This window comes from Halichoeres trimaculatus, unplaced genomic scaffold (genome assembly GCF_033239565.1).
Source record: "Halichoeres trimaculatus isolate MK-OKI-2021-1 unplaced genomic scaffold, fHalTri1.1 fHalTri1_scaffold_5, whole genome shotgun sequence".
NCBI lineage: Eukaryota > Metazoa > Chordata > Actinopteri > Labriformes > Labridae > Halichoeres > Halichoeres trimaculatus.
Window position 1 is genome coordinate 17161697 of NW_027437183.1, and position 13563 is coordinate 17175259.

At 40.7% G+C, this 13563-nt stretch overlaps 1 protein-coding gene across 2 annotated transcripts; it reads right to left on the minus strand.

Moving 5' to 3' along the window:
• Positions 1-213: 213 nt before the first annotated feature.
• Positions 214-13526, minus strand: lnpep (leucyl/cystinyl aminopeptidase). 2 transcript variants are annotated; one of them, XM_074669809.1, is made up of 23 exons: positions 13457-13526; positions 13091-13193; positions 10848-10942; positions 9987-10189; positions 8711-8822; positions 8320-8577; positions 7944-8134; positions 7622-7760; positions 7263-7397; positions 7009-7129; positions 6759-6910; positions 6010-6123; positions 5788-5919; positions 5515-5649; positions 4938-5098; positions 4767-4855; positions 4491-4674; positions 4180-4336; positions 3591-3775; positions 3328-3489; positions 2930-3070; positions 2769-2850; positions 214-2612 (listed from the first exon to the last, which is right to left on the minus strand). In XM_074669809.1, exons 2-23 carry the CDS (start codon positions 13116-13118, stop codon positions 2481-2483), a joined length of 3108 nt encoding a protein of 1035 aa, XP_074525910.1. In that variant the 5' UTR covers positions 13119-13193; positions 13457-13526; the 3' UTR covers positions 214-2480. The 2 variants fall into 2 exon arrangements, with proteins under 2 accessions (XP_074525910.1, XP_074525911.1); XM_074669810.1 differs by lacking the exons at positions 13091-13193; positions 13457-13526 and adding an exon at positions 10631-10705.
• Between the last annotated feature and the right edge of the window lie 37 nt (positions 13527-13563).

The following is a 13563-nucleotide window of genomic DNA, read 5'->3' on the forward strand; positions in this document are numbered from 1 at the left end:
TAAGTCAGATGAGATTTATTATTGTTGTTGTTGTTGTTCCTACTGCTGCTGCTCTGGAGGATAAACATCATTCAGTCAATGGGCAAGTTTTAGACTTTAAGAATAATAATAAAAAAGGTAAAATAATTTGCATGACTGACTGACTTAAATCAACACTACACCCTGAATTCAAGGACACCAACACAACCATATGAAATTTAATCAAGAAAAAAAAAAATCAAGCTCCTCAGAAAAGCAATTTTATTCATATTTTGTTCACATAAAGAGCAGCACAGTTTCAGAAGCATCTGCAGACTTTCATCTCAGTGCAAAATCAGCCAGTTTAATCAGGTTCACAACATATGTGGTTGCCAACTACACCCTGACATCAGACGACCCCTGACCGGACCCTGTGCCTGAATGACATCATCAAGTGACATCACATGAAGTAACGACCTTAAAACAGAAACATGATGAACATTTTAAGTCCCAGAGCCTAAATCAAGCAGGTACATTAATGTGGTAGCTACAACTGGACAGTAGGACCTTTATTCACAATAAAGCTTGAACAGGAACATAACAGACATGTATTTAAAGCAAATACCAGCAAAACATTTGATCACATTGTACATGAAACTTTGGTGGACTGGTACAAGGCAATACTGTTGCAGTCTTAAACTGCAATGACATCCTTCAAGTGAAAAACTGACACGTTGATTCCCCTGTTAGACTCTAAAATATCTGCACTGTGATGACTTAAACCTTGACCCTTACTGTGATACGATCTATATCTACTTCTTATTTTTTCCCTTCTGACTTTAGTGTCCCTTCCTGGATCCCTTCAGTCTTTTGAATCACTTAGACCAAACCAGCAAAAGTCACAAGGGCATCAATGAACAGCTTTCCCAACCTTGTTTAAAGGACCACATGATGAGGCAAGTCTGCTATTTTCTGGTGAAGGCCTAAAAAGTCTTGCAGATATTCTTTAACTTGAGACAAAAAAGATTCAGAGGAACAGATGCAGTCCTCATGAAGATCTCAAACAAAGAAAAAAAGTACCAGTTTAAATGTAGCTATAAGTGAAAAAATAAAAGTGTTACAATGTAATCTTAGAACTTAAGCTGAAGAAGCTTGTTCACGCTCTTAATAAATAGCTGACCCTTCATTTTTGGAAGCAATGCTGCCAGTTTACTAGAGTAACTTCAGTCCCTCAGTATTTTTATTTGGCTAATAAACAAACGCTAACTGGACAGATTAGCCGTGCCCACTATAGATGTTCTTCTGTACAATTTGTGTCCTCAATATGCACATTAGCCCTTAAACGGAAACATTCATCAGCAAATGACCTCCCCTCCCTGAGGAGGCCTTAAACAAAAAATACACTTAAAGTATTTGACCTCAATCAAGTCTATGTATACATATCCTCTTTACACTCTATATACAAAACTGAAATCTTAAAATCTTTAAATATATTAAAAGATATTTCAACCAACACATTTAAAAACGCAGGAGGAAACTGTGGGGCTGAGCGTATTTACATGATAATTACAAGTTTACAAGCACATGGAGTGAAACAAAGACTTGATACATGACTGTACTACAGGTGAAAAGGAAATCTAACTTGTAAATTGGAGCAGAAACAGGTTTATGAGACAGACAGAAAAAGAAAAATGAAAATCTGGCTCCAGTGTGCACTGCCTGCTCTCTCCTAAGACACATTGGTTGATTTTAACTGGCACTATAGTGCAGTACGGCATCTACTGTACACAGTACGAGGGTTTTCCAGTACATTCATCCGATGCCAAAACAAGTTTAGTATTTGAGCTATCAATCAAGCAACTAACGCTCTTGCCAAACTGTGACTGATAAAGGAAATGCTTCAGGCAGCATGAGTAACTGGAGTTTTGAAAGGAAGGCAGCTATTGATTTCACACAGATTTTAATAAGATAACAATATAAGGTTATAAAAATCCCATCCTTCATTGTTGGGGGATCTCTGACAGCTGCATTTACAGATGACTGACAGCTAAGAGGAGGTCCAGGAGTGACTGATGGATCTTGCAGTGACATTAAAGTTGAAAATCCTCCTTTTTCAAAGTGGTCTTTACTCAACTGCTCAGACAGGCAAGATGTCTCGGAGCAGGCTGAAGGTGAGGAGTGTGTATGAAGCATGGTTAACTGCTAGGAGTTGAGGAGGTTGAGAGCTGCTGAGTACAGGGTTGGTCAAAAGCATGAAGTGTGAGGAGTGCACTTTTGTGCCTGACATCTCCCTGTTAAAGCCACCCTGAGCTTAAAAAAAAAAAAAACATAACTTACAGGCCCAACCTCTAAGAAAAACCAAACACCTTCCCATCCTAGGTAGAGCACCATCTCTGACTCTGATTCCTACTCTAACCAGGAAAAGAAAGTGAAGAAACACACTCCTACAATAGTGCAAACACTGCTGCTGTCTGTGCGACTGTCTGCGGTTGCTGGATAGAAACTGGATAGAGTGCCTTTTTTCAGAGCCAGTTATGGAGAGTGGACAGGTTCTCATCCATCCAGCGCTGGTTTAACCTGATGGTTTCCAAGGCTTCCTGCACACTCCTCATCTGAGAGCCACGCTCTTTTAGACTCAAAAAGAAGCTCTTGACCTGTAAAATACATATACACACATATTCAGCTACTAGCCAATCCAAACTTAAAATAAATAAGAGCACTAGAAGGATCATGTATACTGTTCCTTCCTGCAAAGAAGTGCACCAGCCTGGAATACAATACCACATTAATGAACTATATCAAATTCATACCTGATCAAGGTGTGCTTGTGTGGAGAACTGGGAGGTGGCAGATTTGATGATTGACTGGATGGCGAAGGAGCCCACAGGGAACCTACAGAAAAACACACAAATTAATTTGATAGACATGATCCTAAAACTCACCTTCATGCTGAAAGCTGACAGGCACTTACCTCTCTATTAGGAGGTCCCAGTTCTGTTGTATGAAATCCCAGACAAACAAGTAGCCAGTGAAGCCGCTACACACCGTGCTGATGACCAGAGGCAGCTCCTGTGTCTGGATAATGTCCCCCTTCAGACCTGCCTTCAGAATCCTGTAGACAGAGCATAAGATGAGAGACTAATTTTTCTTCCTGTGTTATTAAAAGACTTCTTGATGTTATTTAACACAGAAAATACTGCAAACTGTATCTCTGCACTATCTGCTACTGGCTCAGACAGGTCTGAACATTATTTTCTTTCAACACTCTTTCACTCTGTGCATTGACTGTGATTATGTTCTCGTTAGTTTAAGAAATCATTGGTGGGTAGAGAGGTGTGAACCTGACAAAGATTAAAGACAAACACTTACCAGACTATGCGCCGTGCATCCTGAGTGGATGCCAGGCCTCGTAGCATTTTTCGTTTCTCTGCATCAAAGGTGACTACAGAATACAAGTTGAGCAAAGTCTCCCAATCTTCATCGGACTGAGCAGCCACATTGAACACGACTTGCTGCAGATCTCCTGGGATCCTACAAAGTTGTACACAGAAGCAAACATACCTAAGGTTACCTGTACTCTGAGTTTCAATGTGGCCTTGAAAGGTAAAATTCATGTGAAGTGTTTAAAGTACCTCAATGTCCCGTTGGACTCCACATACTTCTTGAACAGGGCTCTGGCCTGCTGAGTGCAGTTTTCTTCATTTAGATTACAAGCCGTTTCCAGCAGTGCTGACCGCAGCTCCTGTTTGGACACACTCTCCTCCTCTTCCCATGTTTGTTTCCTCATCAAGGAACCGAAATGATGCATTATATAACTCTGTTGTAAGAGGAAAGGAAACCATGGATTCATTACTATAAACACATCACTGAGTTTATCACTTTCTGAGGACAAGTGAATAATTCATTAACGCTTTTTCCAACTTCTTATGAGTAAACAAATCAGAACCAGACGCATCTTATGTTACTTAGCTTGTATTTAAAGAAAAGTGAAGTGTCTAAAATGTGGGGTAAAACAGATTAAACATGTAGGCCTATGTAGGGTTCAAGTAAATAAATGCTTCAGCTTAACATTCACAGGGTTTACCAGTGACACACCAGTATTCAAAATCCTCTTTTGCCAATGTCTGAAAATTTGTGAGACCTGTAGATTTATGCATGTTCATTCAAAAAATATTCAAACTTCATACGTGCCAGTGTGCTTATGAGTGTGTTTTAGTGTACCTTCATGCGGGCCACAAGTTTAGTCTCGTGTCTTTTGTCAAGTAGCCGATAGATATTGTTTAGCTGCAACAAGGCTTCCAACACAGGAGATGTCTCAGTTTCATTGGACATGTAGTTCAACAAGTTGAGGACCTGATTGAAGGTCACACGTCCAAGTCTGTCCACACAGATCAGTGAGGGAGAGGAAAGACAGGCAGAAATTGAAAGCTTGTTAAAAGTCAAATACAGATACTGGAATATCCTCCTTAACCATGGATTTTCCTGTCACTGAATGGGATTCAACATGAAACAAGTGCTGTTGTAGGCTTTACCTGGAGAGAGCAAAGATATTATGTATAAGCGAGGCTCGGTCATCTTGTGTAAGAACAGTGGCATTTGTAGACAAAGCAGAAACGAGAGCAGCCCAGCCCTCGTCTCCGTAGTGGACGATGTAGAAACCAGAGTGTCTGTAGTTCAGCTTCAACCACTTCACACTTTCTGGCACCTTAAAAGACCCTGTTAATACACACAGACACACACTCAAATGTATCACGTGACACAGTGACACTCTGAGACTTGATGTTGCCGGTTGATTCTTTCTGTTTTACCTGACTTGGTCTTCAGGGTGAACACCTGTCTGCACTCAGGGGCCAAACTACAGCTGTCGTTTACGTATGTCACTGGAATAGTCCACAAGCTGAAGACAGCACAAAACTCAGTTGGGGCTGTACTGTGTTTCTGTGACCGCTGTGTGTATCTGTGTGTTTCATGTTACCTACCTGGAATTGTGTGTAGCATTGTCAGCAGTGAGCAGGAAGTGTTCCTGTGTGAGGGTCACCTGATCTCCCTTGCGGCTTACAGTGACCAATGGGAAGCCTTTCTGAGATGTCCATGAGTTCATCATCTCTGACACATTCAGGTGCTGCGGTGAGACTTCAACCTGAGGACAGGGAGGGAGATTCACAGTCTCAGCTATCTGATGGCATGTTTGTTATTATGTTAAACCACAGAGATACAGTTTAATGGAGGCAAAAAATAATGATGCAATGATGGTATTTACTGCAGGGTAAGGGTAGCTGGCTAAACTCTCTCATATAATTGATAAATACCACAGAAAGCACACCAAAAGCACATGGTTTTTACTGCTTCATGTGTTGATGAAGCAGATCCTGACAGTTTCCTGTGATCACTCATCACATGAGGACCATATAATCAGCCAAATGCAACTTGGGTTAGGCCAGGAATACCGCAGCCAAGTGACTGGCTGACAGTTTAGAGTGGAAAGTTCAGATGTAGCCAAATCAGTACATCTGCTGTTGACTATAGCACAAAATTCAGAAAAGCACAAACACACACCTCTGTTAGGCTGTTCCAAAGGTCGTTTGTGTCTGCATTGGATCCACTGAACTCTTTTAGGTATTGAATGATGCCTTTTCTGAACTGTTGTTCTATTGGCAGTGAGGCATTCAGCATCAAGAGGATGGACGCACCCTGAAAAACAGTGGCACAAAGCAACCAAGAACTCAGTGTGATAACAGTAGAAACATTGTCTTTTCAATTGTACAATAGATGTAGAAGTTCATTAAAATTAAATACGTCTTTGCCCGTCTACATTTTATAAAGCTGTACCTTTTCATAAGAGACAGAGTCAAACATCTCTTCCACTTCCTCTGGTGAATCAACCTCTGTCGATACCGGATGGGAGGAGTTCAGTGCATCTTTGTCTAAGGCTCTGAACCGCACTGACAGGAACAAATTGCCCTGCAAAACAACAGGAATCACTGCTTAAGCACACATTCAAGCAAACAGCTTCATCTGTTGGATAAATATTAGTTCAAAGGCAAAACTTACGATATCCAGCTGGGGCAGGACTGTCTGCAGCGACGTGTACTGCATGTAGGTGGCAAAGCCTTCATTGAGCCACAGGTCATTCCACCAGCTCATAGTGACCAGGTTTCCGAACCACTTGTGAAACAACACAGCATGAAAGATAGTTGAAAACAAGTCTGCAGCGTATTCAGTCAATCTGCTGTTTCACAGTCACACCTGAAAAGCATACTTTGATTGTCACCAAAACTTTAGTCCTACTTTAATGTTATACTCCCTTTCAGCAGACTGTCTGCTACAGTTTGGTGTTAGTTGCGGGTATGTACGATAATATTTACTTGACAGTGTTGAAAATTTCGATGACCCAGTACAAATTTCATATTCCAGATCTTAGTATCCAGAATATTGCCAGGATCTACATCGTACTTTTACATCTGTCAGAAATTATGGTGACCTTGTCTTGTATTGTTTTGCAAAGCAATCAAACCATTTATCCTGGAGTTATATACATATATGGTGAAAACAGCCCTATCCCACAATGATAAAGAATCCTTTAAAGTTTCCTGGATCCAGACAATGATCTGGATCACCTCCAAAATTTAATCACTTCTTCCTTTTCCCATTTTGAACATTTCCTGAAAATTTCGTCAACATCTGTTAGTTACTATTTGAGTTATGTTGTTCGCAGACAAACAAACAGACAAACAAACAGACAAACAAACAGACAAACTCTCCCAAAAACATAACCTTCTTGGTGGAGGTAATAAAGCTACCTGATGAGCAAGCTCATGCGCTATGACAGAGGCGACCACTTGTTTCTCCAGAGAAGAGGACTGTTTGCCCACCAGCAGGCTGGTCTCTCTAAAAGTGATGAGTCCCCAGTTCTCCATAGCTCCTGCCAGGAAATCAGGAATAGCTACCAAGTCTGGAAAAAGAGAAAAATGTCTGTAGTGTAAAGAGGGAAGCAATGAAAAATCAGCTAAAAGGATTAAGTATTTTTTACACCATACTATTTGTACTTACCCAGTTTCTTGAGGGGGTAGTTGATTTCACAGAATTCATTGTAGAACTCCAACAGTTTGGCTCCTGTGTCCAGAGCATAATCAGTGTGCTCGGTCTTCTCTGGCACAGAGTACACAGACACCTAGAAGACACATTTACACATATGACAATGATTCAAAAGAAACAAGACAACTCTACTGAGCACTTAACTCGAAAAACACTCATGAAGAGCTTTAATATAAGAGAGACACAAGTTATACTTGAGTTAGACTTACCAAAGTATCTGAGACATTACGGCTGAGATGACTGAAGTCAGCGATTATGAAGGCCACCAGATAAGTGCTCATGTTCACACTGGTCCTTTCAAACTCATCTTGCATGAGGCCACTGGGTAGTTGATTGATTTTAGCCTGAAACCCACAGCATGAGGACAATTAACAACAAACTGTCAGAGTCTCTGTTTGCTGTTAAAAAACGAAGATGCAGGAAAGAACAATTATGTTTTGTTAGCTTATTAAAAAAATATAAGTCACAATGTCCAATGGGCTGATTTATAAGTTACTAATATAATATGAAAGGATATTTTTCTGTATTGAAATGATAAAGGTTTAAAGAAAAAAATGCATTATATCACCTTGGGCATATTGGAAAGAGTCATGTATTCTGGTTTTCTGCTGATTCTTATCAGAAAAGTGGCTTTGAATGATGGTTCATCAAAGCAAGGAAAAGCTTTTCTAGCTGACAGCGGCTCAAACTGGGTTGCAGCGAGGACCCTGAGGACAAGAGGAACAGCAGCATGATCATACAGAGGTAGAAAATTAAGTAAATTCTTTAAAAAAGAAAAAAACAGCCAGCATTGTGTCCTTAGTGCCGGGTTTTAAGTTTGAGTTAAAGTCATAAGATCAGTTGTTTAAACTGATTCTATTTCTCCAAAAAGAAAAAGAAAAGGCATGCACCTTTTCTGTCCATCTTTATCAGTGTACGAGCTGTTGTAGAAACCATCGTAGGTGTGTGATAGCTTGGCTGAGTACTCCAGGGTCAGGACACAGTGTTGTCCCGCCTTCAGCTCCTCAGAGAACTTCACAGCTATCTGCTGTCTGGGTTTGTACTCCAGTAAAGTCACATCGCTGGCCTTTTTGTCACCAATCTGGAAAGAGGTAAAACATGAATTAACAGTGGCAGACAACCAAAGAAAACATGTTTGAGTCAGTCATTTCTTCAGGCAAGGCTAAATGTGCGTAGACAGCTTATGCAGTCAGGTAGGCTTTAGAAACCACAAAATGAACACCTAATTTTCCAACTCTGTGCTTATACACAGTCATTAGCACCAACCTTAAATGTAGCTTTGGTGATGTTGAGGTCCGAACTGTGCAAGACAATGACTTTGGTGTTGTGAAGCACTGACATGCTGATAACAGAGATGCCTGTGAAGGTCAAAGTGTCCAGGTTGGGGTTCAGGGTCAGATCGTAGCTCAGAGGATGAATGCTGCGTGGCAGCCGGTACTGTGTCCATGGAAACAATTCACCATTTGTGGACAAAGGGTAGACAGGCTCTAAAGGAGATGTCTTGTTTGGTTTACGACACCCTGCCTGCAGAAGGACAACCAGTGAAATGAGAATAATGATCCAACAGGGATGTTCATACATCATGTTAAAAGAGTCATGTTTGGCTGTGCAAACATGGTGAGGGAAAATCTGAACTGAGCAAGTCAATACAGCTTACCCTGGTAAAGGTGCATCCAGGTAAGAAGTAGAGTACCATGGTCATCGAGGCCACAATCACCAGGAATAACACACAAACAACCATAGTCCGTGCTGATGGACGTGAACAAGACCTGAGATAATAAAAGGTTCAACACTGAATTACTGAACACATACAGGTTGATAAACAGCAGTAGTAGGTTTGGTTGAAGAACTAAAAGCATTTGGTGTGCACTTAAACAAGTTTGGATTTTTGCCTTAAATTATACATGGCCTGGCAAAAAAAAAGTTGCCACCAAAAAAAAAGGTCACGCTCTCTAATATTTCGTCAGACCGCCTTTAGCTTTGATTACGGTACACATTCACTGTGGCATTATTTGGATAAGCTTCTGAGATGTCACAAGATTTATTTCCATTCAGTGTTGCATTAATTTTTCACCACGATCCTGCGTAAATGATGATAGAGTCTGACCGCTGTGCAAAGCCTTCTCGAGCACATCACAAAGAGTCTCAATTGGGTTAAGGTCTGGACTCTGCGGTGGCCAATCCATATGTGAAAATGAAGTCTCATGCTCCCTGAACCGCTCTTTCACAATGTGAGCCTAATGAATCCTGGCATTGTCAATTTGGAATATGGCCGTGCCATCAGGGAAGAAAAACTCCATTGATGGCATAACCTGGTCATTCAGTGTATTCAGGTAGTCAGCTGACCTCATTCTTTGAGCACAGACTGTTGCTGAACCTAGACCTGACCTACTGCAGCAACCCCAGATCACAGCACTGCTCCCACAGGCTTGTACAGTAGGCACTAGGCATGATGGGTGATCAATTCATCCACCTCTCTTCTTACCCTGATGCGCCCAAAAAAAGCTTTTTTCCCAGTTAGCCTTGATGGAAATAAATCGTATGACATTCTAGAAGTTTATCGAAACAATGCTACAGTGAATGCATGCTATAACCAAAGCTAAAGGTGGTCCGACAAAATAGTAGCATGTGTGACCTATTTTTCTGGTGTCATCTTTATTTTTGGCCAGGCAGTGTATTTGATCTAATACTGTGACTGCATTTAGCTCTTTATTTAAAACAGGTTTCACCCTGTGTGAAATGAGTTCTGTTTTAATTTCACATGCTAGTTTAGGGAAGTGAAAGCGTACATCCATCATCTGTATCAAAAATGTGAATTTTCTTCTGACTGGATAGTTAACACAAATTATAGATACTAATTTACCACTGCTTAGAGAAAAACTGCAGACCACAGCAGAGACTCAAACCCAAAAGTATACTTTTCAGTGTATTACCTGGGAGGAGACTGTCTTGTGTAAGGAGAGGAGCTGGATCTGTGAGCAGAGCTCCGGTTCATGAAGGACATGCCCAGCAGACGGGCTGAAGACTCACAGTCCTCCTCATCTTCGTCCATTTCGTTCTCTCCCAGGCCACGCACTAGCAACCGAGAGCTACGAGGCTCGTACACTACTTCATCTGGGTCAAGAGCAGGAAACGTCTAGGGAGAGCAGAGACGCTGCACTCAGTTATTTTCCAGCTAAGCAGTGCAGTGTTTCCTTTATAATGCTAATAACTTGATTGCCTGCACAGGTAAATGTATTAACACAGGGTAAGATGTGTGGAGGTGGTGAGGAGGATGAGAGCTGAGGCAATAATGATGGAAAATGATCAGGACAGGGACACAAAGTAGAAAAAGAGCGGGGCACAGGTAACAGTGGTTAATGATGCACAATCTTAATCTCTATCAGACTTTGCTCATGAGGATTAATGCCATATTGTGTTTTTCAGCAGAAGCTGAATGAGAAAAATGGGTCTAGGTGGCTTCAAGTACACAAATATCAATACTTTCAACATGCAGATAATGTAAGTGAAAAATGAGAAATAAGTTTGTCATGTATGTAATGAAGTAAAGGCATGCAGGAAAGCATCAAAGGCTAACCTAAAGTGTCAGCCAACCTCCAATCTACTGATGTTTATCCAGGTACAAGGCTCTGATGTGTTAAAACCACCAGCTCTGAAGATGAAAGCACTCATAAGATGTCTGCAGGGTGGCGCAAATCTGAATTCTGATTCATGCAAATGATGTAGCCAGACTGCTCCTTGAAATAAAGACGTACATAGCATGCAAGGGATAAGATAACACTACATAGACGTACCGGAAAAGCAGAGGAGTCTTTTGCCAAATCCACAACGTCAGGCTCTTCTTCAAACATGCTGTTCTCAATCATGTTTCTCGGCAGGTTTGCTCGCTCTACAACACACAGAGGAAGTGAAATCCGTCAGTGTTTTTTCGAAAGGAGAAATGAGAGAGGTAAGAGGGTGAAGGAGAGAAAACGGAAGCAAATAAGTGTTTACAATAACACACTGTGCATCTTTCTTTAAAGCAAGTGTCTAATATTTCTTTAGGGCAGTAATAGCAACAGGCTTTATTTTGTTTCACAAAGCATTGTTATTTTTAAGGCTTACACAGGCAACCTGAAGCTTCGTTTAACAGAGCACCAACTGAGGACCTTCATTTTCCTGTTGGTAAACCTCAGTTGTTCATGGTGCTTTGACCTACTTAAAATCAGTTTGTCAGGATAGGCAAACAGTTCCTTTTGAAAAACGGTATTATGAAATCACTCTATTTCCAACACAATTCATTCACAAGCCTCATCAATAGTAGGAAAAAATTCAAACACATACACTCTGTCTGAACATGATCATTCAATGCTAACACAATAAATAAAACAATAAGAATCAACCCCTGTTTTTTAGTATATTGATGTGTAGGATACCTCATTCAGCGTTTTGCAGAACAATAAGAGCCCTGTTCAACACCTTGATTTAATAATGAAAGTAGTAAAATGACCTGCATGTTAGCTCACATTTTATCCATGCCTTTACCAGCCTGATACAATGCACTGTCAGTGTCAGTTGTTCATGGGTTTAGGTGAAAAGCTGTGAAAGCAACTACATAGACAGTGTCACTCAGTAACAATGCCACCAAACAAAGACAATCTTCAGCTTCCCAAGAGGAAGAGAGTTGTTCAGAAAGGTGATTTTTTTCCCATGTACTTCCTGTTCAGTGTTGCTGATAAGACTGTATGGACTGTGTCTCTGTCATTGCTCTGGCATGGAGGTATATTAATAGGCTGAGAGCTAAGTAGTAGGTAATGTAAAATGTGTAGAAGAGAGTTGGATAAAAATAAAGATGGATAAAATCCACACTTAACTTGATGAACAGGAAAAAAAAGTCAAACTCTCTACCTTTACCTGTGGACTATTTTTGTGATAATTTGATCAAATTTATTCTATTTAAGCAAGATGATAGATGAGGTGGAAATGTCTTTTGATGGTTATCTCAAGACAAAAATTTCACACACACCTGGCACACTTGAACAAACACCTTCTGTTGCTTTCTCATGCTTGTGTGTAAATACAGCAGTAAGGCAAGTTATCTGCAGCCTTCCTGTTTACTCAAAACACATCTTAAGCCTTTACAAGAGGCAAAGAAGTTTACTTTTATGGATGCATATAAGTTTGCTTTTTGTTTCTTTTGGTTTTCTTTCAATGAAAATATTTTGTGGGGTTGCAATGACCTTGTCATAATGTTATCTTAAGATGTGACTTTGGGATTTACTTGAGAAAATACCTTAATTACAACAAGACACAAACAAGTAATTCAACTAATGGTTTTTGTTTATCCCTTCCCCTGGTTACAAACAACCTAAATAAAAGGCAGGAACCTGAGGAGAACACTCGGTTTTTCTGCTGTTATATAGCTTCTGCAGCAGCTTTTTGTTTGTTTAATAAAGCTTTTGACACCCTGGGACCAGAGCAGAGGTTATAAAGCAGCTGGCTGCTGCAGGCTGTTTGCGCTGAGCTTACTTATCAGCTCTCCACACAAAGACAAAACACAGCTACTACCAAACCATGGGGCTCAGACTGGACTGCTGTGTTATAAACACAGCTTGAGTCTGAAATGCAGACTCTGTGCCTTTCAAGTTCCCCAATTCCTCAAGTTTTTCAGCTGTAAAAAACTAGATTCTGCTCTAATGAAATAAAATCTGTAACCCCACAGTAATCACATATGGATGACTTTGTGCTCAGAGGTTGACTTAGTTTTGTGCAGGGAAATGTTCTCATCTAAAAGCAGAGCGGTGAACTAACTGATGCTGAGGTTAGGTTAGCTTGAGACCATTCAAACAGCAAAAGAGATATCAGTCTCTCGCAGAGCAAAAGTTAAAGTAAGCTTTGGTTACGCTTGTTAAAAGTCAAGCCCACCCCTCTCCACACATGTCCTCGGGTGAATGTCACAGTCAGGAAGCTTGCTGCTATTGTCCCGTTAGTTATTAGCTGGCCTGCTGCTGTTAGCTTCCCGTTGAATATATCTGTTGTCACATTCTTCCTTCCTTACCTGAGGTGTGGTTGTCAAAGGGATCCATGATGGGTATCTTTGACGGTTCCCGGTGTTCAAAACAAGGAAACGTCTATAGCAACTTGACTGCCGAGATGTCTTCCTGTATGATCACAACAGACCGCAGGCTATCAGACACCCACAGTAAACAACAGCCTATCTTCACTGTACCAACGTTAGCTACGTAGTTGCTAGCTTGGAACTAGCCAACTTCTGACAATTCAAACTGACTGAAAGACATTCATAAAGCTAGCGTTAGCTAATTTTAATTAATTTGTCGCCCATGCTGTTGAACAAAAATACCAAAACGGCTTGGTGGTGTAAAAAAGACCCAACGGAATACTAAAATGTGTAAACAAATCTTACTACTACATGCTCCGCAAACTCACGAACGACCAAATGACACTTTCCTTCCTCCCCGACCAGTTGTTGACAACTTCCCATCAAATTACATTACAGGAATCCTATTGGTT

Coding starts and splice junctions, on each gene's coding strand:
- lnpep (XM_074669809.1), bottom strand. CDS start 13,118: ATGGATCCCTTTGACAACCACACCTCAG. Junction 8,823..9,986: donor ACAAGACAGTCTCCTCCCAG/GTAATACACTGA, acceptor TTATTATCTCAG/GTCTTGTTCACGTCCATCAG. Junction 7,398..7,621: donor CTCTTTCCAATATGCCCAAG/GTGATATAATGC, acceptor TGTGGGTTTCAG/GCTAAAATCAATCAACTACC.